Source organism: Panulirus ornatus, chromosome 1 (genome assembly GCF_036320965.1).
Source record: "Panulirus ornatus isolate Po-2019 chromosome 1, ASM3632096v1, whole genome shotgun sequence".
NCBI lineage: Eukaryota > Metazoa > Arthropoda > Malacostraca > Decapoda > Palinuridae > Panulirus > Panulirus ornatus.
The window spans coordinates 17,831,849-17,856,528 of NC_092224.1; the positions used below are offsets into that span (position 1 = coordinate 17,831,849).

General features: G+C 45.0%; 1 protein-coding gene across 19 annotated transcripts in view; it reads left to right on the top strand.

Moving 5' to 3' along the window:
• The window catches only part of Fas3 (fasciclin 3), a 167,728-nt gene that overhangs the window by 48,838 nt on the left and 94,210 nt on the right, over positions 1 to 24,680 (top strand). For 6 of the 19 annotated variants that reach the window (XM_071681071.1, XM_071681327.1, XM_071680986.1 and 3 more), the window contains exon 1: positions 19,404 to 19,759. The exons of 12 other annotated variants lie outside the window; for them this stretch is intronic. In XM_071681071.1, the coding sequence (XP_071537172.1) occupies positions 19,642 to 19,759 (118 nt within the window). In that variant the 5' untranslated portion in view covers positions 19,404 to 19,641. Of the gene's footprint in view, positions 1 to 19,157; positions 19,760 to 24,680 lie in introns of those variants that run through there. One more of the 19 variants, XM_071681245.1, reaches the window with a different exon arrangement.

Genomic DNA, 24,680 nt, shown 5'->3' on the forward strand with positions numbered 1-24,680 from the left:
AAATACAGTGTTTACAGCCGTTGCTGTGGTTACAGGTGTGGTATATGAAGAGGCCAAGTACAGGACTTGTAACGGTCCTTGAGCATGATGGTACGATGCAGGAACACGATGGTGACCTTTGACCTAAGCTAGGACGTCATATCCAAGGGGTCGTACCATCGTATTCACTAGTAGTGTCGAAGGTCGTGTCGTCGTGGTCAGCATCACTCCCGCTGTGCTGTGGAAGGGCTTCACTGTCGTCCGAGGAAACCCAGGAATGTGATGCATGTGATCCGTTCACGGTTGACAGTGAACGAGTTGGTTGTCGTATGCTTCAGTGCCGCTCGGAGTAGCAAGTGTCACTGAACTGTGACGAGGCACGAGTGACAGATTTGTGAGAGAGAACATCAGCAGTGAGCTAACGAGGCTCACTGCCAGGACGTGGAGTGGAAAAAAAATGAGTCAGTAATGGCGTGTTCAGCCACGACAGAGAAGAGTCATCGGGGTACTTTAGTAGCCTCATAAGTGAAGGTCGCGTGTTTAGTGTTAAGTGTGGGTTTACAGTGGACCAAGGAGGTTGTGCAAGTGGCAGGTGCGTTGTGTGACGGGTTAGTGCAAGATGTGGAGGGTAGCGTGTACAAACCGGATGCGAGGTAGGTTTTATGATTCACGTTCGTGTTGTGCCCCGGCCTTCCCCGGACTGCTCCACCTGGACTGCCTCCACATCCACATAGCCGAGCGTCCCCTCCACCCACTTCTTTTCAGAGATAACCTCACGTACAACCCCAACCTCAGCCTCTCCACTTCCTCACCTGCCAACCAACCCTCAACCCCCATTTCCTCTCCTTCCTTTTCCGGAGGGGGGAGCCCCACTTCCTCTCCCTCTCCATCCTCTTCCGTGACCACCCACCCAACGCCATGGTTCTGTCCCAGATCGTCCCTGTCCCAAGCCAGCAGCTGATGATTATGAGTGTCTCGACCGGGCCCACCGAGAGAGCCCCAGCTGTTATAGATCTTACACTTGGAATCTAAGTAAGAAGAGCAGTAATGTGTATGATCTATGATGACTCACACGAGCTGACGACACGAGTGTTAGCCCCCCCCCCCCCAGGTGACTAATGTAGATGCACCTCACACAACCGTAGCTATACGTACCAAGATAGTCCACTTCCTCTCTAACGTATACTAACACATGTGTCTCACTAGCCTTACCTTGCCTGATACACACCAGTAAAGCAAAGTATGATCATTTGAATTTATCTTAGCCTCTTGTCCACGAAGTTACGACCCTTGAGCACGGACGGTGCGACCCTTGAACACGACGGTACGACCCTTGGTATAGTGGTTTGGCGCGTGACCCGACCCTTGTGGGTCAGGTTAAGGGCCAGGGCTGCACCAAGGGTTACACGGAAGTGCTCAAGGGTTTTCCCGTGGTGCACATGTGGTACACTGTGGTGTCGAGGGTTGTTCTGTGGTGCTCAGAGGTCGTGTATCCTGTTGTTCTCATGGGTCGTGCTCAAGATTCAAGGAAAGTAAGAAAGGAGTGGAAGAGTGCTGGCCAGGCGAGACCCGACCCTCAGGGTTGACTGCATCAACGTCGCCAGTTTACGGTCATAAGTTCACGACCCAGCCAGGTGGGTTAATCTCACGCGCCCTGGTGCAAGAAATGAGGAAATAAAGATAGACGGACTTTCTTGCTGTTTTGTTTTAGCTTTGTCGGTGACAGCGGCTAATTTAACGTGCTGGTCATGCCCATCCTTTGTGTGTGTGTGTGTGAGTGGGAGTTCATCAAGCCTCAGTGGTCGGGTAATCATAAACATTTGATATTATAAAGTTAGTTTAGGGCATCAGCTTAAGCTTTTCATGTAGTAATTGGTGCACTTGATGCGGTAATTGGATACAATCTCAACACTTCAGGTATCTTGGAGTAACTATATGATACTATGCCACTCCTTGTAGAGTTGGTATAGATCTCTCTCTCTCTCTCTCTCTCTCTCTCTCTCTCTCTCTCTCTCTCTCTCTCTCTCTCTCTCTCTCTCTCTCTCTCTCACACACACACACACACACACACACACACACGGCCACTGCCTACACAATCTAAGACACAGTGCTCTAGCGTGTGTCCAGGCTGTGTCTTCGTCAGGTGACAAGACGGAGCACTGTCACATCAAAAAAATTCTCGCTTTGAAGGAGTTCATCCTGTCCCTGGTACAGCGACGCCCGCTTTACGAATCATATGATTAGCATTTCCGTACAGTGGGATCTACATACCCCGAGCCCCACTTCCTCTTTCCGGCCAGACACCACCACGTGGCTCGTTTCATTGTCCCGCCCGGATACCCAAAGATCCGCTGCCCTGCCCCATCTAGGAAACCCTGTCCCTCCCGTGCACCTTAAGGTCCACTACCGTGTCCCTCCACTTGCTTCCTGATAGTCAGCCACATACAGTCAACCCAGCCATCTCTTCTAAGACAGAGCTCACTCTCTTGTGGAAATCAGAGTGGTTCGTCAGGCATAACTTGCTTTCCCTGAGACCATGTTTGTTTTTTTTTTCACTTAGGTAGTTTCTCCTCTGCAGGGAGTCATCCGGTTGCCCTCAGATTATCGTTACCACCATATCAGAAACTCACACTCCATCAGGGAGACCCGTGTGTAGTTCAGCACATCCTCACAGTCTTCTTTCTCAATAAGTATGACGTAAGTCGTCGTCCACTCCTCTGACACTCTCCCTTTCTCGAGTGACATCTTAGACAACATTTAAACTGGATTCTCAATCTGTGTTATGTTCATGTATTTCAGTGATTTTCATCCAGCCGATGTTGGTTGAGCTGCAGTGTTTTCCACGGTGAAAACACCTTTGACCTTTTCATTCACTTCCCTCCTGCATACCCTTACGTCATCCTCAGTAACTCTCCCCTCTGAAGCCTGCAGCCTGATTAGCTGTTCTCTAACTGCCGCAGTACTCTGGTTGATTTGTTTACAATATTCATTTCAAAGTTGTCTGGTTCCCTCATTACGTATTCTGCTGAACTCTCTCTCTCTCTCTCTCTCTCTCTCTCTCTCTCTCTCTCTCTCTCTCTCTCTCTCTCTCTCTCTCTCTCTCTCTCTCTCTCTCTCTCTCTCTCTCTCTACCTTGTATATGTTGCCTGGTAGGAATATCACCTATATCTTGTCAGCAGCACATCCTGTTGCTCTTCTCCAGAGACTTTTACGATGGATGAGCAGTGAAAGTCGTTCGTATTGATTTGTCCTGTGTGTTTGCAAGACCTTTACAGACTCATCTTCATAAGGCCATTTACCTGTAGAACTGGAGTCGTGAGCGACACCTTCATGGCGGAGCTTCTTGAAGACGAACTCCCTCCCTCTCACTAAAACTGATGTCAGGTTTTCGTAGACTCGCGGGGCAGATTAACTTCATAGGAACGTGAGTAGTCACTTACGTATGGGCCATGGTGACGGGAGTTGCTGGAGGAGGTGGCCTCAAAACCCAGCTTAACCCGCTCACGTTCCCCAAGTGACCACGAACGATGGCCATATTGGCCACCACCTAACCAGTAGACGGCCCCTCACGCCCACACCTGGACGTGTTGCGTTGTACGCAGGAGGAGCCGCGGAACTTTCTTTCCGGCCCTCGCTCCACTTTAAAGATCCGTGGGGTGTCTAGTTCTCCGTCGGGCGAGGACCAGCTTGTCTAGTTGTTGGCCCAGCCATCAGCTGATCGTCTCTTACACACTGTTGTTTTTGTGTACAGTCACGATCGGTGTATTGTCCCTCTAACAGCTGTAATTAGGCGACCTGTCGATTTCATCCTCGTATTAGATCGTTAACGATTATTACCCCTAATAAACAACATGGTTGGCGGTATAGCAGCGAGCGGGGGGTGGGTGGGAAGTGTAATGAGCGTAGGGGAAATCTGATCGTTTGAAACCATTCTGTGGGCCGCGACCTCTGACCTTGACACCCTGGTGAAAGTTGGAGTCGTCACCTGACTTGGGGTTGACCCCGCGTTCAGCCGGAAACGCAGCTCGTCGCTACTCACATCCTGCTAAGGTGAAGGGGGGGGGGGTCTGGGGGAGAGGGGGAATGCTTGGAATACCCTCCAGTTTTTTTCTTCCTATTGTGGAGGAGCTGGGATGGGGAGAGGAGGGTTGGAGTGGGAAGGGAGGGAGGGTTGTTGACGTTACTTTTACCTCCCCCATTACCTCCCCAGCTTCCACCTGCTTTGTTCTCCCTCTACCCCCAGAAGCCGGGCAGGAAGCTGGCTCTCACAGAAGGGAAACACACAATGACATTCTCGCAAGACAGTGTTCTTTTTGTACATACCATTCACTGCCGGTGTTTCATAACGGGGCTCCAGCGGGACCAACCCACCACCCGGAGGTTGGACTCTACACGGTGTAATGGTTAGTGTTGTCTGTGGGGGGAAGACATGATTACAGGGAAGGCAGTGAGGAGCCAGTACCAGCTGGGTGCAGGACCCTTAACGATATTATACAAATATGAAGAAAAAAAATGTACATAGAGATTTAGGACATTTTTTGTGCTGAAAGAGAAATTATTTTGAAATATTTTACATTTGTGTGAGACGTTTTCCTACAACAAGCCTATAATATGACCACGGGAATATGTGACCTCTGACCTGACTCTTATGGGTCAGCAGGTTACAGCAAGGCCGCCATGCCTTAGGGTTGTAGCCTGCAGGTCAAAGGTCGTAACGTGTTGTTCAAGTGGTTTGACCAGACAAGTGTAGGGTTAGAGAAGTCATACGGTTGTAAACTTGTGTGGAATGATTGGGCAAGATCATAGACTGGCTCACAAACACAGGAAAGTTGTGCTGCGTCGGTTGGATACATACATGAGTAACACACCAGTTGGGTGTAGACAGGAGATGCCTGGAATGGACCTAAAGGTTTACTGTAGTTTTCTCCCAGGTTGTAGACAGCAGCTGCCTGGAATGGACCAAAAGCACTGCTATAGTTTCCTCATGCTGTTCTTTTGTAACGAGAGAAAGATTAACTGATCGATTACAAAAAGAAATGGTCATTTTAAGAAATCATCCAGTATGGAACTTGGTATCAAGTCTAATTCATTGGGTATGACGACTTATATATAAGACCTAATTAGGGTATTAGACCCAATGTATCAAACACTTTTTGGGTATTATACGCAGTGTATTAGAAGCATCGGAGGTGTGATACCCAGTGACCACCTTTGACTAAATGATGTACACTTGCAAGTGTTGTCATGTACACCGGTGTTGGTATGGACACAGGTATTGGCATGTATACAAGTTTCGGTATATCAACAAGTGCTGGTGTGTTCACAAGTGATGGCAGTACATAGTACTGGCATGTAAACAAGTGATGGCATGTACCTAGGTGATGATATGTACACAAGTGATGGCATTTTTATTCATTGTTGTCATGTAAAGGAACTTTCAGAAAAACAAAATTAAACAGAGGCTGTTTTTCATATCATGATATGAATATAAATACAAACCCCAGTTTCCTATCATTATTTATGAAAGATACTACAATACAAGGCCACTGAAAATAACCCTATGGAAATAAGTCTCATTCACTTCTTTATGGAGGAAATAAGTAAAACATGTGCAGAATATGTCACAAAAGCTAACGTCTTTCTCTCACGGAAGAAATGATATGAGAGATTTGGGAGCATTGAATCAGATGGCCTTCCCTTCAGCAAACACAAAAAATCCGTTGCCTCCTCAGCGAAAACGATAGATAGATTGGATTTTTACGAACCTTCAAGACGAACGAAGCAGAATTGATCATGATACTGCGAAGGACTTACCTCCTCAAACCCAGCTTATTGTTGTGCTAACAATTGTAGAGCTGGCGAACAAAATAATGTGCATAAACTACCGGGAACGAATCAAATGATCTGTCCTCTAGAGCGTAAACAGGATGTACTTACGTTATGTAACGTTGACGTGACAGACACAGAGAACATGATAGAATATCAGTATAGTAAAGTAGCACCACTCAAGTGAAATGGTGTTGTGAATACGGCAAGATAGGAGTGTAAACATCAAAGGGACCAAGACTGTTCTGCCCTCCATTTGTGAAGATTATGAATCTAGCAGTCCGGTCAGCTGGCATTAGAAAGTGGATAGACCCCAGATCCCAGTACGTACTCGACCACTGAGTTTGTAAAGGATGTTTAGGCCATCGGGCACAGCCTCGGATGCCCTGAGTGGTAAGGGCATGAGGCGATACATATGAATACCAGACCGAAAAGTGGAGAGGCAAACACGAACTTCCAGTATCCAAGAACTGTGAACGTATTGACGCCATTATTGAAAGCAGGACGGAAAGCTTTCCTTATTATTAATTTTAGTTGAATAGAATGAGCTGTCTTATGGCTTTTTCTGGGACAATAGATGTGAATAGACACTTTTATATTGAACGTATTCTCAACAGTATAAACTATTTTTTTTTCGGTGTTAATGTATACATGGCAATTGTAGGTGAAGCATGTTGACAGTTTTAGAGTTGGTAAAGAATGTATGATTCTGTAAGCTGCAGCTTAACCACGAACCATCCCAGACTTGATGATTATTTTGGATTCTCGGGATGGCCCTGACACAGCCATTTGTCTCTGGGTTTTGCTGTAGTGCTAATTGATCAAGGCAAATTATCGTTTGCCTTCTCCTACCCGATTAGCTGTTGCAATATGAAAAAGTAAATGAGCAACGAAAGATTATAGCTAGAAACCTGTACGAAAGATGTAGAAAAGTACTTCTGTAACATCACAGTTTTGGATTGACGATTAAGAGGTGAATATAGACAGATGTGTTAAAGTTTGGAAGAGGCTAAACAACCGTAAGATCTCCTCCCATAGTGTAATAGTACTGTGGCTGATTACAGATAGCTTATTACCATATACAGCCTCCTTCTTGGGTATTACAGGTATCTTTATGTTTGATCTAGTAATGCTATTCAGATTTAAACTGAAAGTAAGTCTGGACTAATCTATGTCCACCAACCTAACCTAACCTGGTCTATGAATATGACCTCTCCTAGCAGCTTATTCCATCTATTTACAACTCTTGTCGATAGTTTCGACCAGAGACGTACTGTACAAAGCCTAGCTGTTGTCCCTATAAGGTTTCGACCAGAAACGTACCATACAAAGCTTAGCATTATTAACGTAAGGACGTTCTGGGTGTTTCATCTCGTCCCGCAGCTAGGCTTGACTGTCTCATACCCAAGGGTCGTAATGTCGAGCTCATAAGGTTAACTCGCATAAAACTAACTTGCCTCACCTGCAGAACTCTAATACCTATTTTATCATCCTGTGGCTAAACTGCCTTCCTCGTGGGCCATTGTGACTGTGGCGCTAGCTACACATTTTGCTGAGGTGGGATCTTGGCGAGAATCGCCGTTACGTCGTAACGGGTGTTTTCTTCTTGTCTAGCAAAGCGTCTAGCATGGTCAGTCTAGTCTCTAGCCTAGTGAAGCCCGTGGCATCACTGGCTCGGCCTACGAGACAAGTGTATCACAACACTTCGACTGTGAAGGGGCAGAAGGGAGACCTGTTTACCTCGTCAGAGCGACGGTACGACCCTGGTACGACCCTGGTCGTGCTCTTAGTGCTTCTTTGTTGCAGTGACCCTAACTCGATATGCATAATTTATTTATAGCTTTACATATGATGTGAACAATTCTTTGTCCAAGAACTTGAATGTTGTTCTAATATTTACCAGCAGACAGTTGGTCCTCTGAATATTTTAAGGTGTAACTCTGGCAACAGGTTAGGAACAGTGTCGACTTCTGAGTCTTTCTCACACAGAGATTTCTGCAGCTTGTTTCATGCTAGACGATAGTCTTGTCGAGCCTTGCTTTAGTTGTGACCCATCCTCATCACTCTACATTTACTCGTGTTGAACTTCATCCACCATGTATCAGACCAGCTTTGTAGTTCATCGAGGTACCCTCGTAAGGTAGTGCAATGCTCCATGATTTGCACTACCCTCATGACCTCTGCATCATCTTGAGGACTTATGCAGAGATCAAGACGATCAGTGGTCCCAGAACAGAGCCCAGTGGCCCCAGCTCGTGACCTCAACCCGTTTCCAGAAGGCTCTTCTAACAAGCGTTTTTAGTCACTTTCCATATAGAGAATCTTCTACTTACCCAAGGGGTCTTTCCCCCTGGAGATCCAGTTTCGTTACCAGCCTCATGTGTGGCACAGTGTCAAATGCTTTCAAGCAGTCTAGATACAGACAGTCCATCCAGCCTTCTCATTTGTTTACAACGGAGTCTACCTATGGGGTTAGTGACACACGACCTCCTTTCCCTGAAACCATGGTGTCTTTCACTTAGGTAGTGTCTCCTTAACGAGAAGTCATCCATTTCTTTTATGAATATCTTTTCCAGTATTTTGCAGACCACACTCGTCGGGGGGACTAGTCTGTAATTGGGCCTGTCTTCCCGGTACCCTTTCTTATAGATTGGTATGACATGTGTCCCTTTCCACTCCCTTGCCGCATCGCGTTCTTGCAGTGATATCTTGAACAGTAGTTGATGTAGTTTTTCTCGGTGTATCTTCACACAGCTTCTGCACATAGAGAGATATTTCGTGAGGCCCGCGAGCCATACATGGGTATTTGTTTATGTTCCCTCTAGATATTTGAGTGCTTGCTAAGACGTCTGCCCATTCCATCACTGTAATGTGATGTCTTTCACGGAGAAGACACTGTGAACTTATCATTCATGACCTCGCATATCTTGTATTTTCTCCTGAAACTCCTTCCTCTGAATCCCTAAGCCTTGTCATCTGCTCTGTAAGTGACAATTTATTCCTCATGAATTTGTGGGAAAAAGTTTTGGATTGTCTTCTGCCTTGTCCTCGATATTCTTTACGAAGATTCTTTGCCTCTTTCCTTATTCTGTCATAGTCATTTCTTGCTTTACTATACCCTTCAGATGCTAACTTGCTGGGATGTCGCATTTATATTCACCACAACAAATCATTAACCTCCACCTTTTTTTTCTTTTACATTTAGTAAATCACTCCTCCTTATTTACCATTAGCTCTGTATTTAAGTTTAAGGTAACCCATATTCCTACTTTTTTTCTTTTACATTTAGTAAATCATTCCTCCTTATTTACCCTTAGCTCTGTATTTAAGTTTAAGGTAACCCATATTCCTACTTTTTAAGATCCTGACTACTGAACTCTTACTTTCCAATTCATGTTGACACAGGAATTATTGTTTTGTATAATTACCCCAATTATATCTCCCCATTGAGTCAGGTTCCTTTGCTGCTGTTTTCATGTCCTGGTTTACCACATATTCAAACTCAAGCACCACATGATCACTTTTCCAATTTGATGCGTCACATATGGTGTGGTCAATATACATGTTACTACTGCGTGAGGCTTCGATCTAGCAACGCCCGAGAACTTGTGTCTCCAAGACTGACTGTCTCCATGAGAACCTGAATTCCCCCGCCCCAGACAGTCTCTGTATAATTGACATCCGCCATCATCAGTCCCTAACGGTCTCCGTGAAATGTGTGTTTTACGGTTCATGTTCCATCCTGATTGCTTCTCCTTCATTGTTTCCATCGCATATTATATTTGCGTCATCAGCATTATCTGGAGAATGGTGTATGATTACCACCACAAATGCAGCTCTTTCCTACTGTTACTCTTCCCGTCTTTATTCTTTGAGTGGGGAGTGTACCAGTATTTCCTGATAATTAAAAGTCTCTCTTAAGAGGGATAATTCCGTTATTTGTTTTCACTCTGCCTCCCGGATGTCTTTTCTCTATAATAGGTGTTGTCAACACCACTCCAGCCGTATCCCTCATTCGACACTTGAATTCCATCTCTTGACCGGTAAGAACTAGTCCATCTGATAGTCCGACCCCTGTCTGTGCTGTAGGGGCGAGGCTCTTCCTTCTTCTTGGCCTCATTTGGTCTCTCGTTATTATCGCCCTCGGATTGTAGTCTTTGCTTCCTTTTTTTTCTCCCTTTCTCTTCCCACGGTCTATCATGTCTGGTGACTACCCTCCTGTATTTCCCCCCTGTGTTCCTGAGGTACTGAGCCTTCTTGACTGCCTCCTGGGCAGATGACACTATAAGATCGATCGTTACCACATCTGGTCGTCCCTGTGTGTCTTCATTTCCACTTATTTCCTCTCATGTCTTGTAGTACACAAACTGGACCAGGAATTCCTATAGCCTTAGTACGCTGTTACCGGCATATCTTCTTTCTTCACCTTTTTATCTTTTTTCTGGAATATATATATATATATATATATATATATATATATATATATATATATATATATATATATATATATATATATGTGTGTGTGTGTGTGTGTGTGAGAGAGAGAGAGAGAGAGAGAGAGAGAGAGAGAGAGAGAGAGCTCTACACTCGTGTTGCTCCGTCTCTTCACCTTATGTTTGTTTACCTTGTTCTTCCTCCAATGCTTGTATGCACACGCACATACCCCAGCCTGAGCCAGGAGCCCATTTATCAACCAGTCTTAAGGGGAGGGAGAACACCTGGGTTGGATGTGAGCCGAGAACTCCTATGGATCCGACCCCAAGTTGGCCCGTGCTGGCTCGGTCACAGTGCGTGTAGTAATAGTAGTAGTAGTGGCCTGTCTGGCTCATGTGCCAAACTTTCCAGACATGCGTGACGTGCGTAGTGACTGCGTAGGTGGCGCTTGTATAATGTGCGTAGCAACTGGGGAGAAGTGAGTGCGTAGCTGTTTGGAGGAGTGGAGTTTCGTACGTGTGACTCCAGGAGGCAAGGTTCTGGTGTAACCTTGGACTGGGATGGGAGCTGAGCCGCGTCCCTATGGCTCAGACTGCGTGGCTTGTATACCCTGTGAACCTCACTTAGTCCTGTGTGCTGTGTTCATCTGTAATGTATTGTATCCATGTGTGCTGTCTTCCTGCGTACTATGTATTGTATACATGTTTCCATTGTCCATGTTTACTGTATAACTGTGTTCTTGTGTACTGTGTACCTGTTAGCTTTGCACCTGTGTAATAGTTACCTCTGTGCTGTGTACTGCGTACATTTGTGTTGCTTGACTGTGTATTGTCTAAATACGTATGTTCCGTATACATGTGTACTTGGTACCTGTCATGTGTTTTGTGTACTGTTTACCTCTGTACGATGAACTGTGCTCCTTTATATTGTCTATTGTGTGCCTATGTAGTGTGTGGTGTACCTGCGCCCGTGTTCCTGTGTATTTTGTATTCTTTACTCATGCGCTGTGTATTGTGCAGTGTACCGTGCACCTCTTTTCTGTGCTCCTGTATTGTGTCTCCTTGTATGGTGTACTGTGTACTTATGTACCTATATACAGTTTTCTTGTGTATTTTGTAGTGTGTACCATGTATCTGTGTACGGTATACTTGTGTACGTACTGTGCCTGTGTATCATATATTGTGTACGTGTGGACTGGGCACGGTGTAACTCTGAACTGCGTTGCTGTGTATTGTACTGAGTACCAGTGTACGGCGTACCTGTGCTGCGTGTACCCTTGTGCTGTGTACTTGTGTCCTCTGTACTGTGAGCCAACTGTGGGGGTGATGGCCAGCAGATGTTTGGTCCTCGACTCCGTCAGGTGTTGTGGCAAGTGAATGTGTCACACGAATTGTCATTCACGTGAGAGATTACCCACATCACCAACATTCTCATGAGAGATACCCACATCATCAACATTCTCATGAGAGATACCCACATCATCAACATTCTCATGAGAGATACCCACATCATCAACATTCTCATGAGAGATACCCACATCACCAACATTCTCATGAGAGATACCCACATCATCAACATTCTCATGCGAGATACCCACATCATCAACATTCTCATGAGAGATACCCACATCATCAACATTCTCATGAGAGATACCCACATCACCAACATTCTCATGAGAGATACCCACATCAACATTCTCATGAGAGATACCCACATCACCAACATTCTCATGAGAGATACCCACATCATCAACATTCTCATGAGAGATACCCTCATCATCAACATTCTCATGAGAGATACCCACATCACCAACATTCTCATGAGAGATACCCACATCAACATTCTCATGAGAGATACCCACATCATCAACATTCTCATGAGAGATACCCACATCACCAACACATTCCTGAGAGATACCCACATCACCAACATTCTCATGAGAGATACCCACGTCATCAACATTCTCATGAGAGATACCCACATCATCAACATTCTCATGAGAGATACCCACGTCATCAACATTCTCATGAGAGATACCCACATCATCAACATTCTCATGAGAGATACCCACATCACCAACATTCTCATGAGAGATACCCACGTCATCAACATTCTCATGAGAGATACCCACGTCATCAACATTCTCATGAGAGATACCCACATCACCAACACATTCCTGAGAGATACCCACATCATCAACATTCTCATGAGAGATACCCACATCACCAACATTCTTATGAGAGATACCCACATCATCAACATTCTCATGAGAGATACCCACATCACCAACATTCTCATGAGAGATACCCACATCATCAACATTCTCATGAGAGATACCCACATCACCAACATTCTCATGAGAGATACCCACATCACCAACATTCTCATGAGAGATACCCACATCATCAACATTCTCATGAGAGATACCCACATCATCAACATTCTCATGAGAGATACCCACATCATCAACATTCTCATGAGAGATACCCACATCAACATTCTTATGAGAGATACCCACATCATCAACATTCTCATGAGAGATACCCACATCATCAACATTCTCATGAGAGATACCCACATCACCAACATTCTCATGAGAGATACCCTCATCACCAACATTCTCATGAGAGATACCCACATCAACATTCTTATGAGAGATACCCACATCACCAACATTCTCATGAGAGATACCCACATCACCAACATTCTCATGAGAGATACCCACATCATCAACATTCTCATGTGAGATACCCACATCATCAACATTCTTATGAGAGATACCCACATCATCAACATTCTCATGAGAGATACCCACATCATCAACATTCTCATGAGAGATACCCACATCATCAACATTCTCATGAGAGATACCCACATCACCAACATTCTCATGAGAGATACCCACATTATCAACATTCATGTAAGAAACATCCTTAAGAATCAGGTCAGAGTATCAAGCCAGAGCCATGCCGTCGTGCTTAAGGAGATAAAAAAAAAAAAAAGCTATATATATCCATTGTGTTGTATATTGACAATCGTGCTGAACTCATGACCAGCACCTGCTGAAGTATACACGTCAGGTCGTCAGCAACACGTCGTCACCCATGTAGGGGCGTGTGCCTCCCTCAGTGTAGTCTCGAATAAGTGTTAAGTGTTCCCACTTACAGCAAGGTCATTAGTATTCATAGATTGTGGTTACTGTAGTTGTATCAAGAATCTACTTACTTTTGCGTGCGTGTTTGTGTGTGTGTGTGTGTGTGTGTGTGTGTGTGTGTGATGGAGCGTCCGCGCCCTTTTGGAGGAGAGATAAGACCTTTCCCTGTGGTTGTCAGGATGTACCCAACGCTCCCTTCGTAAGAACTGAGTGTATTTATGCTTGGAGTGTGACGTCATGATCTCACGAGGTATAATAGCAAACTTCTCTTTTTAAAAGATGTACCGTGATGGTACGCGAGGTGCTCAGGAAGCAGGCAGTCTGCACAGTTAGGCCAGCCACCTCGCTTTAATATACTCTATAATTCCCTGGGGATATTTTCAAGGCTTCTCTTTCACATCCTTGCTCAACGTTAACGCCGCTGGTGTCCTCTGAAAAAAACCTCTGCAGCAAGTGTCACCTCCCTCTCCTTGTGGTCAGTGTTAGGTATACAGATGATTACACTCTCCCTCTCCTCCTCCACCTCGACAGCCCTGGAGGAGTTAGTTCTCCCTCACTCTCAGACTCCCGTCTCACAGCGTCACGCCAGTAGAGGTGGTGGCAACGGAGTGCATTTTAGATTCCAGTTCGGACGCCTCTGATAAGCCGGTGGGGAGGGAGGAAGTAGAGGAAACAATTACCTGGGCAGGTCCCGCCTCTTTCCTGTATCCGTGGCCAGCAGACAGCATCACACCCTACCTCCCCTCGCTTAACACCTCCTCAGTCGACGATGTGTGTACTGTAGGTTCCCTCAGTTCACGTGACAACTCTGTGCTGAATTTAGGTTTACATCTACATGTGGACCTCCTAGCTTCTTGATCATGACAGTACGACCCTAGGGTTAATGTTCTGACCTTGTGACCTGACCATTAACATAGGTCAAGCCATCATGATAAACGATGGACCTGACCTTTGTGATCTGGGGTCGTATCGTCGTGGTGGAAGGTCCTACTTCTAGTGTTCAAGGATTTGATTTTTTTTTTTAGAGTTCTTTAGATCATCTTTATCATTGGACTAAGTTAAAGTGTTCCTGAAGAATCCTTTCAGCTATGATGATAGTTACGTTGCTCTGGGGCGCCTCCTCCTCGTACGCTTGTGGTCCGAATGAGGTGGTCGGCGGTTGGAGCGAGCCTGCCGTACACCCACCCCGGCCTGCCTGGTGGCCAGAGCGACCCCGGGCCGGCCCGTCTGAGTCTCACACACCACCCAATAAACGTGGCCCCAGCATGTGAGGATATTCCGTTAGCGGGCAGGAGGTTGTCGCCTCCCGCTCGTCGACTGTCATTTGATTCAGTAGGAATGACTTATAATGACTTTGCCGACAATGAGCCGTAGGTAATGATGGCTCCAATATTTCTCAGTATTTACTGGTCTAACTGACAGTCGAGAAATTTATGTTTCCAATATTCAAGTATTGGCCAGACTCGTCGCCATTATCCCTGATGATGAGACGCGGGAAACAAAGCGCACATCTCTGCCAGTTGTCTGTCACACGTTAGTTGGGTCACGATTGCTGGGTTTAAACTCTGACTGATTTTTCATTTTTCTGGGTTATACAGCGTGTTTCCGGGAGTATTGGTGATACATGGGTAATCACCGACACAGAAAGAGGGAACTACTGTTGGAGTGTAAAATACCATTAACTGGGCAACGTAACGACTGGTCAAGCATGTAAGGAAAGAAAGAGGCGGGGTAAGACTCCCATGATGGATTACCAGCAGCTGCCAGTGACCGGATTACCTTGCCCTCACTCACACAACCCTCCACCCTCACCCTTGTTGTCACCACCACCTCCACGTCTCTGGTATCAGCCAATATAAGCGCGTTCGTGCTCACATGCGCCTCGCTAGTTCGTGTATGGCCTCCCTGACCACTAGTATGGTAATTGCATTACATTCGTGATTACCGTTTGTGTGTTGCGGTGTGATGGATATTTCCATTTGTGTTTCCCCGCATCTTAACCTTGTATATATGTATACTACATTTTTACTCCTCCCTAATCCAGGTGTTTGTTCGTGTGTAATTCATGCATTACCTCTGTAATTACATATTTGTATTGAACGAGGAGGGAGCTCTACACACGTGAGACTCCATCTTTTGAACTCTCTTCTATCTGCCAACTTTTTGAACTTGTAGATGTCCAAATTCACCATCTCAAATAACTCAGTTTAATCATCTAAGCTTCTGTAAAATTACTTCATCAAGTCTTCTCTGAAAAGCCTCTGTATTTGAATTCGAATTTCTGGTTGTTTTGTTCATCCTTTTTTTCAAAGACCTGTTCACTATCCACGTCATCAGACTGGTTCAGAAAGAAATGTCTTTACTCCTATGTGTATGTGTGTTTGTATACACACACAAACAAATTTAATAAGTTGAATGATTGTAAAAAAAAAAAGATGGTCGAGATGGTGCCCCACGAATGTAAAACTCCCTTCCCGTACAGTACAACTAAGTAGTTACAATTTGGTAATTGCAAACACACACACACACACACACACACACGACCAGCTCAGGGCGGAGGGAGGGGGGATGAACGCCTGGGTTAAGTGTCATGATTTGAACCCATACTAACTCCTGGTGTGTGACTGTGTGTGTGTGTGTGTGTGTGGGGAGGGCAGGGATTAACTGTTAATGTTGTGGTAGCAGAGTCGAGCGCAGTTGGAGCAGGTAGTCAGGGGCGGGTATTGGTCCACCCCAACCTTACGACCCAGTGTTGCAAGCCGGTTACGGGACCTGCAACAACTGCATTGACCACCTCCCCTACAGCCCAGGACCCCGTCCATCACCAGCACTGCTGCAGTGACCTCCTCCCGTGTAGTCCACTACCCCCATCCATCACCAGCACTGCTGCAGTGAAGTGCAGTGACCACCTCCCCTGTAAGAAGCCCCCCTCCCCCACCTGGTGAAGGTTCTCACGTATATTGTTGGTTTCCGCTGTTGTACAGGGCGACCAACGGTCTCTACCCGCGCTACCCCCTTCCTCGCCCCCTCCCTCTCCCTCCTTCCCCGCCCCCTCCTTCTCCCTCAATCCCCGCCCCCTCCCCCCTCCCTTCCCCCCTTTCTCCTTCCCTGCCCCCCCTTCCTCCTTCCTCGCCCTCCCCTCCATCCCCTCCACCACCCTCTTTCCCCTCCCCCTCCCTCGCCTCCTCCCTCTTACTCGCCTCCTCCCTCTTTCCCAGTCCCCACTCTTTCCCCGCTCCGCCTGTATCCCCGCCAACTCCCTCCTTCCCCGCTCTCTCCCTCATTGCCCGCCACCTCCCCCGTTCAACACCTCTCCTTCCCTCTCCCACCCTTCTCTACTCCTCTTCTTCCCCGCCACATTCTCTCTCTCTCTCTCTCTCTCTCTCTCTCTCTCTCTCTCTCTCTCTCTCTCTCTCTCTCTCTCTCTCTCTCTCCATTCTTCCCGGCTCCTCTTCATCCCTTCCCTCCTTCCCTACACCCTCACTACATCCCCGTTACCCCTCTCCTCCTTTTCCCTTCCCTTTACCGACTTTCCCCTCCTCTCACGCTCCCTTCTTTCCATGTCAGCTCCCCCTTCCCTCCTTTCCTAAACCTTCCCCCATAACCCTTCCCTCCTAACCTACCCTCCCTCCTAACCTACCTCCCACGCACCCTTCCCCTTACTGCCTCAACATCCCTCTCCCTTGCCTGGACGCCCCTGCCCTGCATCCCCTCACCATCGCCTCATCACCCACCTTGCCCCCCTTACATTTTTGTCGTAGGGTCAGCCTGCACCTCATGTCCTGTTTCCACCATCCCCCCCCCCCCCCACACACCACGTCTATTTTCCCCGCCTCTCCCCGTAACCCCCCCCCCCCCAGTTATTCCTTTAACGATACCTTCCCCCATTTCTACGGTCCTGTCCCTTCACCCTGTACCTCATCCCCCATGGTTCCACCCACTCCCTCCTGCCCCACACCCTACCCATTACCTCTTCCACCACCCATTAAGTCCTACCTCTCAGTCCCTGTCTACTCCACACTGCCACCCCTGTCTTTCCACTTGCACATTCCAGCCGTACACCTTGGCCGTCCGCTGTCCTTTATCCTGCAACCCTTCCTCCTGATGTTTGCTACCCCGCATCTCCCTCACCCCGTACCTCAGCCCTTCACCTCCTGCCACTTTCTTAAATTAACCACCATCCACTACCTCTTGCCTGGCACCCTCAACCGTCGCTTTCCACCCCGTACTCGCCCAATCTATTACCTCCCTCCCTACACCCACTTCCACAACTTCAAGTGCCATACCGATGGCCGATACCCACTGCTCAACACCCCTGTCTACTACCCCGGCCTCCACAGTACCTCCCCCCACTCATCTTACCCGCTACCTCTGCGCTAGCACCCTACCCGTCCACTAACAGCCCCTAACTCCTCCCCACCTGGTGACGCGTCCTACCTACATCCTGCCACTGCACACCCCACCCAAAGAAAACCTCGTGGTCCTAACCTCACCCACCACAACCTGGTCCTCGTTCTTCCAACCACTACATCTTGCCCCGCAACCCTCCCTCTCCCTCTGCTTGCCCCAAATTCCGATCCAGAACCATCTGCACCTGTACCACGTATCCGTTCCACCTGCTCACTACCTCCGCCCCTATACCAAACCTCCACATCCCACTAACCCACCCAACCCTACAGTACATCTACCTGTAACGGGAGATACCGCATCCACGATCACCTTGTACACTTGACCCCACGCCCCAGTATATATGCGTGTACCAGGAACAGAGAGACCGGGAGTTGTGGAGATACCTGGTCAGTACTAGGGATACAAGGAGCCCAGTGAATGGATATTGTTAACGTGGTGTTTGACCCACCGACGTTGGCCTTGCGCACAGGTTACAAGCAACAGCTGAAATACTCCTACAGTATTCCACCCTGGAAGACCTCTCTGGCAAATTGAAAACATAATTGCATTCGTGTACTTGAGTCCCGCGCGTTGTCTCAAGCGACGTACTAAGAAAACAAAGTTCATATTTACTGAATCTGGCTAGATTATATATCACTGTTTCAGTTTAGACTCAAGAATATCATTAGCCGTTTGGTGATAGAAATATTCAATCTCATTCGTCAGCGTGGAAACATAACGATCCGTTGCACCGACACCAATTCTTTAGAGGCGATTGTTGTTATGCTGTGGTTGTATTTATGAATCCTATAACCTTCAGGTCAACGAAGAGGCTCACTGGCATATATACTCAAAGAAATTGGTACGATTTTTCTGTGTTGTGAGTCTGTGAATCATAATTTGTGAACTTAGAGAATGTATTTTTAAAAGACAGAATGGCAGTTGGCTTGGGAATTCCCTGCCCATCAGTTTAGTGACGGCTTTTATGCTATACTACGTCGAGGTTACGACTTTTTGTATTTGATATAAAAGTTGTCTTGTAATCGTAGATCGTCTTCTTCCTCTTGACCCAGCATATGAAAATGATAAGGGAATGTTTCACAGGGCATTGCCAATGGGGACCGCCCAACCGACTCATGTGGCAGGGCTACCAACCGATCCAAAAGCTAGCGAATCCCTTACCCGAAGTGTTGCCATTGCAAGAATAATTCACGTTGGTAGAGGAAACACACTTAACTAGTTTTCACAAGAAACAAAATATAATTTTGTATCCGAAATTATTCACAGGAGACGGGAATTACAATAATTTGTTAACCTGATTGGGGGTTGGGGGGTGGAGGACGCTCTGAGGCATTCCCCCTTCTACCCCACTTCCAGTGTGAGAAGTTGACAGCTAGGGATTTCATTGTTTTATTTAAGCGACAATTATCGTCTATATAAATGTCTGTAAGCGATTTATTTGACATAGAGAGCGTTCAAGATATTTCTCATGAACAAAAGATAGCAAATGCTCTCCTGAATTTATGAGAATTGAATTAGTAAACGTATGTATTTAAACGGGTGGATGGGTTGTTGGGCCGCTAGCATACCTGCCCTCCAGCCGTTGTATTCAGTGGTAGCCAGTATACCTGTGACTCGCACGGAAGGAGGTTGGATTGACCATTTGCTCTCGCTGGCTGTGATTAGGTGTTAGTGGTTGTGATGCTGTGATATATATATCTTGTTCTCATCCAGTCCACGCCATAGGTGATATAATCCTCTGATAACCAAACAGCGAAGTTTCAAAGATTGCTGTGTTTGTGACCAAGATCAATAGTAGCGAGTCTTGACGAGGAGTGGTGTAGAGACTTCAATAGGCCATGTGCAAGTGTTCCTTTGTGCGCGTGGCCTGCGTGGCCATCGGACTGCTCTTCGTGGCCCACACCAGAGCTCAACAATACAACGTAGACGAACCCAGCGGTGATGTAGTTTTCAGCGGTAAGTCCTCTGTTGGTATTTTTACAGATGATGTCCCACAGAAGTTAGGAAACTTCCGTTGTACGCAGTCGATAGATCTGTTAAAGAAACCCCCCCAGGCTAGGGACACTTTCCTAGTTTAGGTTAGTAAAGTTCATTAGATTAGGACATACCATCGCTCAAAAAAAAAAAAAAAAGAATCTGTGGGGCGGAAACTGTAAAATTACCCTTGTTATATTCAATTGATTTATGATTTTCACATTCTCGTTTAACATGTGTGCTGTTCTGTGATTAGTATGAAAGGTACTATCTACTTTTAGCTGGGAGGGTATAGTACAAAATACTGACGAACTGTTCCCTTAGATCGTAGATTCGTTCATCAAGAGTAGTTTTTTGAGTATTTAAAAAAAAAAAAAACACCCGAGTAATTTCGAGGGGCATGTGCATTAGAATCTGTGAAGTCTTTAACACATGTCTAATGATATTGCTGCGAGAGTGTTTAAGTCTAGGTATGTATGAAGGAAGAAAGCTAAGTGAGAATAAAAGTAATGTCAAGTTTAGCATGGAAGAGACGGATTCTTTGGAGTGCAGTATAGCCGTATATATAATGAAGACATCAGATACGGTATAACTGCTAGTGTATGAATTAAGTGAGTCTAGCCTCAGAATAAAGCCTACTTCGATGACCAATGATTTTGTTAATCTGCTGGCACTGAAGGAGATGCTTTTCACTCCTGTGTTGCTCCAAGCTTCTTTTAACGTTTCGCTTATGCCTTGTAGGTACATTCATAGGGTGATTTGCTTGTTTTGGTCTTAACTTATGGACCGAGTCGCTAAACTGAATTTCAGATTATCCGTCCTGGCAGACGACAAGCTATAGGATACTCCAGATACCCCCTTCCCATCTCTCCCCTGATTTCGGACCCAGTTGGAGCGTAAGCTTGCATGGAAAGGTGGAGAAAGTTCTTTTAAGTATTGCATTATAGCGAATAAGGGTATTTTTACCATTCCGGACATCCAGCGAATCTTAGTCTGGTTTGGTTGAAATTGTTTTTGTCTTGGACGATTCTGACCTTCATTTTTATCGCAAATCACTTTTTATGGTTTTTCGCTACTCAAAATCCTGGTTTCAAGATGTCCAAAACTAATTTTACTGCGATTGTTTGATTGTATATAGGTTGAACAGAGAATATGATTTAAACATGTTTGCGCGTGGTACACATTTTCGGAATAACTGACTCAGGGAAAAGACCTACAAGATCTGTCGTCACCACGAACCTTAAAATACAGAAGCTGCGTGTAATAGAATATGGTTAGTTTTGTGAAAATAAATTTTATTACCGGTATTACTTTTTAGTAAGGTCTCGGAAGATGAAAGAGTTAAGGGGTTTATTCTTGTACAGCTAATATCACCCTAAAGCTGAAAAATTATTTGATTGTGCTCTAGTGTTGGTAGAGTAGTACAGGAATTTAACAGACGCCTTAAGTTCCAATAGCCTTCCCCATACACAAAGAATATATGGAGTTGCTGTTGGGCATTACACTATTGAAATATTTTGAAGATAGTTTTGTGATTTAAGGATTGGTTGAAGTCTTTTTGCTGTCAGTTTTACTGGATGTTCATTGAGAATTGTCTTTATTAGTTCTGTTCGATTTTTGCTGTTTCGTTGAGCTGACAGTTTGTCATGGAAAAATCATGGAGGTGGCAAATTTGATTTTATTTCATAAGCCTCCAAATATCGTTCAATTAGTCCGTCAGTAGCGGGGAAATTTCAAACGCCTAGAGCAGGGTTCCCGCGGATCTTTGAAACGTTTGACAAGTCTTTCATTGAGCTGTGTATTTTTAAGGCATTGGAAATGTCTTTATAATGTTCACATTACTGTTTCAGGTCAAAAATGACCTTGGATATGCTCTTAAGTAACCTTGATATTTTTAATTTTAAAAACATTGCTGATGAGGAATTTTGGGAACAATTGCGAGGAATATACTGCATGATACGTGTGAAAGTCTATTGAAGATTGACAAATTGCCAGAAGGAACAGAAGACAGGCATGGCGGAATGTATTACAAAATCGGATTCATTGAGGAAAAGGCCGAGGGAGAGTCATAAAGAATGTGTACTTATAGATTGAGCTGAATCTTTTGTCATATTTATCTTTAAATGGAAGTGGAAAACAACTTTTATTACTTGCAGAGATGTTCAGCGAATTTTGCTCGGATACGTTTGGTTTGAAATTGTTTTTCCTGTGATTTATGATAGTCTTTGGAACGGTTCAGACTTTCTACTGCAAATCTCAAAATTTATGATTTCCCCACGCTACACCCCGGTCCCCACTTGAGGTAACCCTGTTATCGTTGGAGTTGCTCAAGAAATGGTTAGAATCGAGCAAAACACACAGAAACCATTGGAAAAACAATTTCAACTTCCAAACTGGTGGATATCGGAAACTGTAATTTGACATTTTTTAAAGACCCTATGTTCAGTTATCGTGTTACCCTTGCTATTCATTTTATGCAAAGTACAGGGAAAAACTGTGGACAAGAAATTAATTTGATTGCGCATATATAGTTTTTTTAAAATGCGTTTAAACTTTTTCTCATATCTGATGAACGTTTTCAAGAACAAAACTGGTCTTACATTTTACTCTAGAGCACCGTAGAGAAATTTTGAATTGAATCCCAAATTCATGATTCACAGCTTGGACTAACCGAGGGGTTTGCACTCACTTCACTCATTTTTCAAATGGTAAACTTCTGAAAACTATGACATTATTTACCGTGACTTCAGCAAGGCATTCCACGGAATTATTCCTCTTGATGTTTATGGATGATGGCTCGTGAGTAGAGGTGTCCTGAAGTGGATGAGGGCATGCCTGACTGGTGAGAAACAGGGTTGACAATACTTACACTTCTGTTTTTGATACTAGCAGAGGACAGCTGTACAGTGTATCAATAAAGATATTTAGAAATTAGTGATAGTGATCCTTGAATATGGTGTAAAGCACTGACCTACAGCAAAGGTGTTACCGTGAAAATGTTAGTTGTGGTAGAATACATCGGCTTTACTAGTGTTAGCAGAGTGCAAATGTTATCCTGTTGCTTTCGTGCTGAATGATGTAACTTTATTATGCAGTGCAGTTGTAGGTACCATATTGTTGGATGGATATATATTCTCCGGAAAACATAAGGATCCACGGCAATAGAAATCTTTTGAGAGAATAGGGATATTGACTGTCCTAAAAAAAAAAAAAGCGTACTGTTGGTGGTAACATGATCGAAGAATGCAAGTGCATAAGGGGGGTAAATAAATGGGATATAATAGAACATTTGGAATATACAGTCAAGAACTCGCAGTAATGGTTTCTAACGTGAATTTAGATAGTAGGATATAGGAAAGCATTGGTTTAGCAACAGTTTAAAAGTTGCCAAATAGAGTAAGTGCAAAAACTAGTTTCAAGTTAAGAAACGTTGTTAGACGAGACACAGGACAGCAGGCATAGAGGGAGAGTGAGTGTCCATATTATTAGGGCCCCACAGTCTGTAATATAAAAAAAAAAATCTCAAATTAGAGGGAAACTTGCAAAGTAGTCTTACTGGGAGAGGTACAGGTTAGGAGGTCAGCTTGACCATTATGGACTCGGGCTTAACATACTCGGTAAGACATGATGGTGCGGTGCAGTCTGTGTTGAAGGTCTAGGATGCTACCCGGGAGACCTTGACCAAGAATGTGTAGACCTAACCTTCAGTCCGAAGGCTTTTCGTGGCTGTCTCTCGACCCTTATTCCAGTGTGATTATTGTATAAATTATGTATATTGTACAACGCATCTTAATGTTGGTGACTGTACTGGTAAGTACGAGCGACATCCATGGCCGTGTGCATCCCACGGCGTGGTGTTGGCACGTTGCCCGCCACACCCTACAGGCAGGACATTACCTTCAACACTACCTCCCACCCACCTCAACCTCGCACACACAGACCCAGACGGTCCTGCTGTCTGGCCTTTCTTTCTCTTGAAGTGCGTTCAAGAAGCCTGGCTGATCTAGTTTAACGAGGAACTACAGTTTCGTAACTTATCCAGGGGTGTTGTTTTAGATGGGAGTCATGAACACAGTTTTGTCAGTCTGCCAGTATGTGTAAGAGCTGCGACTGAATTTGAATTTACAAGAGATTATGGGTTGATAGTCTTAAGTAGGTTTCATTTATAAATCGTGTTATTTTTTTCCTAGAAGGAACTTAAGGTAAATTCTAAGCGTTGAGATAATATAAACAAATGAAAAAGATTTTGCTGTATGTTAATGGTTGCTATATATATATATATATATATATATATATATATATATATATATATATATATATATATATATATGAATATGTAACTCACACTAGTGCTGCTGGACTCCGCCTTCTTGAGGTTGCACTTCGAGTGAATTGTCATTTTGGCGAAGCTATTATAGTCATTTTACGAAAGATAGTAGTCTCGTTAAAGAACTTTTCAAAGCAGCCCATCCTGTCCCTGCTACAGAATGCAGCCCTACCTTGGAACTGCAGGGGATCCTGGATGAGGGTTCTTAGGGCTGTGTGTGTGTGTGTGTTATATCCTAAGAAAAGGATTTTGAGTAAACTAGCGATGAGCCAAAATGTTTCAAAGCGAGCACGGTAGCAGCATACCCTTGTGGTGTCAGCATTTGTGAAGTTTGGCACGCGCTGTTGAGGTAACACTAGATTAGTAGGCCGTGCTCGTGTGGGAAGTGGTGCGGTCTACCCAATAGTAACTTGTTCTAGGATAAGTTTCGCTTGCCAAGTCCAGTGTTTAGTACACTTTCTTCCATCGAGGTTTGTTTGGATGTTGCGACCACAACTGGTAAGGCATTTTGAATTATCTGACAGCTTATTTCGTTGTTCTTGTAGAATTTTACATTCTGTAGTGCAAGTATACAAT